The following is a 3,619-nucleotide window of genomic DNA, read 5'->3' as shown; positions in this document are numbered from 1 at the left end:
GAACATTTAGATCTTCACTTCAACAGGGAAGCAATGACACACAATCCTTCTGAGTATCACTTTGTTTGGTAGAGGCTACCTTTGTCTCTCATCCTCATTTCGTGAGATTAGCCTGGGAATGTGTCCATGTTTTGACTTTAGAGATTTAAAAAAAAAAGTTACCCTGTGTTTCCTCTAACACCTAAATATGTATACACAGATCATCTTCACTCCTATCAAATGTTTTTCAGCATGACCAATGTGCAACTGACATTCATATAGCTTATTTGACCTAAGTCTTCTGAGAAACGTATCTTTTATAGCTGAACCTCTATAATCATGACAAGAGATTGATTAAAATGCCAAGATAAGAAACAATTTATTATAGAGAGAAGAAAAATTTCTCATCCAAAATATAGAAATCTGTACAACTTTGCCACAATCAATATACATGAACTGTACAAATTTACACCAGTTCATAATTTACCAAATAAAAGATGACTAACAAAGTTCACAAAATAGATGGTGGTTTGTGGAAAAGACTTTTACCCAATTAAGTACAAGGAAAGTTACAAACCAGACCTCCACTTTCTAAAAATAAGAAGTTTACTCAGTCTTAGAAAACTACAAGCTAGCAAATGTACAGAGAGCTGGCTGGTGCTATCACCACAGTTGAGACAGTGTCTTTTTAAGGGTCTTTTTTAAAGCCTGTTGCCATGGCAGATTCTGGTCACTTGCTACTCTCAAGGCCAAAAACACAATACAAGGTCTGACCATTTCCCCAGGTCATGCTTACTAGGTTTGTCTTATGTACATTTATACATATTTAAGTGCTAGGTAAAAGTCTTGTCAAAATTTCCAGTACTACCACATTTAAAATGTTGAGCTTTCCTATTGAGCTGCCAAAAAAGTTAACAATTTTCAAGTGTAATAGTGCAAATTTCCTCTGCAAGATCTACTGCAGAGAAAGGTTCTTTGAAATACAGATTTGCCTTAAAGGGGTCGATGGAAAAAATTTAGGTATAACATCTGGGAGAAACTGAAACCACCCTAGGACTTCACTCCCTAGCAAATAAAGTGATCATTTACTTGGACTCACAGGCTATTAAATCATTGAAAGGTACTGTCCAAACTATGGCACTGTCACTTTAAAAAAAATTTTTTTTTTTTTTACCACTCTATCTTGTGCCAGATCTTCACAGCTGTGACATGGTTTAAATTCCATAATCCATCCCCAAGAGGAGCCCACCCAAAGCAAAAATCAAATTTATCCATCCATTATAAGATGATCCATCCATAGACTATATCTTAACCTGATACAGTCATCATATTGTAGTTTTTGGAAGGGCTTGTTCTGCCCAAGAGAAGTTCCTCCTTACAGCTGATTCTGCTGTCTACCATTTGCACGTTGCTGCTGTTTTGAGTGCTACCTCCTGCTGGTGAGGCTTCGTACAGCACGCAGATGGAGCCATCCTCTCCAATTCTGTAGGACACTTCGTAGGGGTCAACCCAGAGTGTGAGTTCACTTGGGAGAAGCCTGAACAGCTCCTGACTGCTCAGTCCAATTCGCTGTGCTGCCTGTCCAATCAGAGGATCCATTTTATGGTTGATGCGAATACAACGGTAACCTGATCCCTTGCACGGCTTTTCTGGGAACCAGTGATGTTTATAATGTTCTATAGGGAAGAAAGAAAAGAACAGAACAGAGAAACAATGCTTTAGATCGTTACTGTTAGAGCCCGCTGTAGCTTCTTTCTTCCGCTGGCTCCTTTGAGAAGTGAGAAATTTAAACTATCAACTTTTTAAAAATGCCCAGCATTGCTCTCGCTGCTGTGCGAGTGCGGGGCTGCGGAGAGAGCGGACAGGGCTTTAGAAATAACACAGTAGCTTGGGACAAAACAACCTCCAGGAACCAACCGGTCAAGCCGCCAGAACAGGAATCCGGCGCGCGGCCTCGGCTGGCCGGGCAGCCGGATGGCACCGGCGGCCAGGCGGGAACCTGTTTACTTTTCTCCACCCCACCCCAGCCCAGCCGCACACAATGGGGTTTATGGCTCTGGAGGAGAAGCGCCACCGGACTGTTATCCCCAAAGGGAAGAAAAACAAGCAACCCTAAACCACGCTCTGGGCTGGGCTGTAACTGAACCGGTGACAAATCCGATGATTAATGGTCAGAGGTAGGAGGCGCGGGGAGACGGCACGTCCGTCCCGGGCTGGCCCCGGGGCAGCGGCGCGGTTTCCCACCCCCGGGCCCGGCCGCCGAGCCCACAACGGCTGGAGGGGGTTGGGGGGAGGGGGCGTCGAACCAACCCCGGCCCCATAGCTCCTTTGTCCCCAAAACCGCGGACGGTCCGAGGACCGCAGCTCCCGCCTCAGTGGCCGTAGTTTCTTTGTTGTGCGCCTGTTTCCTTCTCTCCTCCGTGGGCCAGCCATGGGGGGAGGGGACGCCCTCGGCCCAGCCCCCAAACCCTCGCCAGGACCCGCCGTTAGCGGCCGCCTGGCGCGCCAGCCCCGGTCCCGCGGCGGGACCCGAGCGCTGCCCGCCCGGGGCAGAGACGGGACTCCCGTGGCCCGACGGCTCGGCCAGCCTCCCGCCCGGGGTGTACGATCCGTGTCCGCCCGGCGCCCCTCGCCCTCCCGCCGCGGCCGCTCACCTGCCAACAGCTCCTGGAGGCTCTGGCTGAAGGTCTGCAGCTGTCGTTCGCTCGTGAGCCCCTTGGTGCGGAGGAACTTGGAGATGAAGGACACGGCTGCGGCGATCTCGCCTATCATGGTGGCAGCCCGGGTGTAGAAGGGATGCATGGGGGCGGCGGGCGGGGGCGGCCCGGGGCGGCCGGGGCTCGGCGGCGCGGCCCCGACGGCGGAGCGGCCACCCCGGGCTCCCTCGCAGGTGAGAGGGCTGAGAGGAAAAGAGGGCGGGAGGGGCGGACAGCTACTTTCTTTCTCCTTTATAGTAAAAAAGTTATTTTCACGACAGGAGGCGGCAGGCGAGAGGAAGAGACGAGCGACGGCGGCCTGGTCACATCGCTCGGACTTCCCCAGCCGCCTCCGCGTCCAGCTCCCCAGCCTCCGAAGCTCCCAACAGTTGCATTTCCAGCTCGGAGGGGCGAAGAGATGCTGGCGCCGTGCAGTAGCTTTTATAGCGCCGCGGAAAGGAAGTGGCGTAGCTGGAGTATGACGGCCGACTCCAGCCAATCCGCAGATCGCACCATTGTGACGCACCAGGTTCGGAGCCGGAGGGGGGCGGGAAAAGAGAGCAGGGGGCGGATGCGGAGACAGGGAGGAGAGGGAGGAGCTGACGTAATCCGCTTGTAAACAAATAAACTCCAGAGCGGCGGCCGGAGACCTGCGGGCTGTGGCCAGGGGATGGAGCAGAGCGGGGGTGCGCGTGTGAAAGCCCCGCCCCCAGCTCTAGCCCCTCCTTCCCGCTTCAGCAACTGCGGGCCCAGCGCCAGGGCATCCTCTGCGAAAGTGCGCTGCCTGGGCTCGCGGGCGGGGAGGCTCGGTGCTGGGCAGATAAAAGCCGCCCTGCTCAGGCTGTCCGCGCGCGCGGATTCGGCGGCAGGTCCGCGACGGCGGTCCACTCGCGCGCTGGGTGTTTGTATCCCTTGTATCCCGTTCCCGCTCCGGTCTGAGAGGC

General features: G+C 53.1%; 1 protein-coding gene across 1 annotated transcript; it reads right to left on the bottom strand.

The window, feature by feature from the left end:
- Positions 1 to 333: 333 nt before the first annotated feature.
- BTG1 (BTG anti-proliferation factor 1) lies at positions 334 to 2,937 on the bottom strand. Its single transcript, XM_044229443.1, has 2 exons — positions 2,634 to 2,937; positions 334 to 1,655 (listed from the first exon to the last, which is right to left on the bottom strand). The coding sequence occupies exons 1-2, from the start codon at positions 2,779 to 2,781 to the stop codon at positions 1,288 to 1,290; spliced, it is 516 nt and encodes a 171-aa protein (XP_044085378.1). The 5' UTR covers positions 2,782 to 2,937; the 3' UTR covers positions 334 to 1,287.
- Between the last annotated feature and the right edge of the window lie 682 nt (positions 2,938 to 3,619).

The sequence above is a fragment of the Neovison vison genome, chromosome 12 (assembly GCF_020171115.1).
Source record: "Neovison vison isolate M4711 chromosome 12, ASM_NN_V1, whole genome shotgun sequence".
Taxonomy (NCBI): domain Eukaryota; kingdom Metazoa; phylum Chordata; class Mammalia; order Carnivora; family Mustelidae; genus Neogale; species Neogale vison.
Note: the sequence above shows the minus strand (reverse complement) of the source record. Positions and strands in the feature narration are given on the sequence as shown.

Excerpts from the sequence above, each read along its gene's own strand:
- BTG1 (XM_044229443.1), bottom strand. The coding sequence starts at position 2,781 with ATGCATCCCTTCTACACCCGGGCTGCCACCATGATAGGCGAGATCGCC. Across the intron at positions 1,656-2,633 it reads CCTCCAGGAGCTGTTGGCAG|AACATTATAAACATCACTGG; the intron begins GTGAGCGGCCGC and ends TCTTCCCTATAG.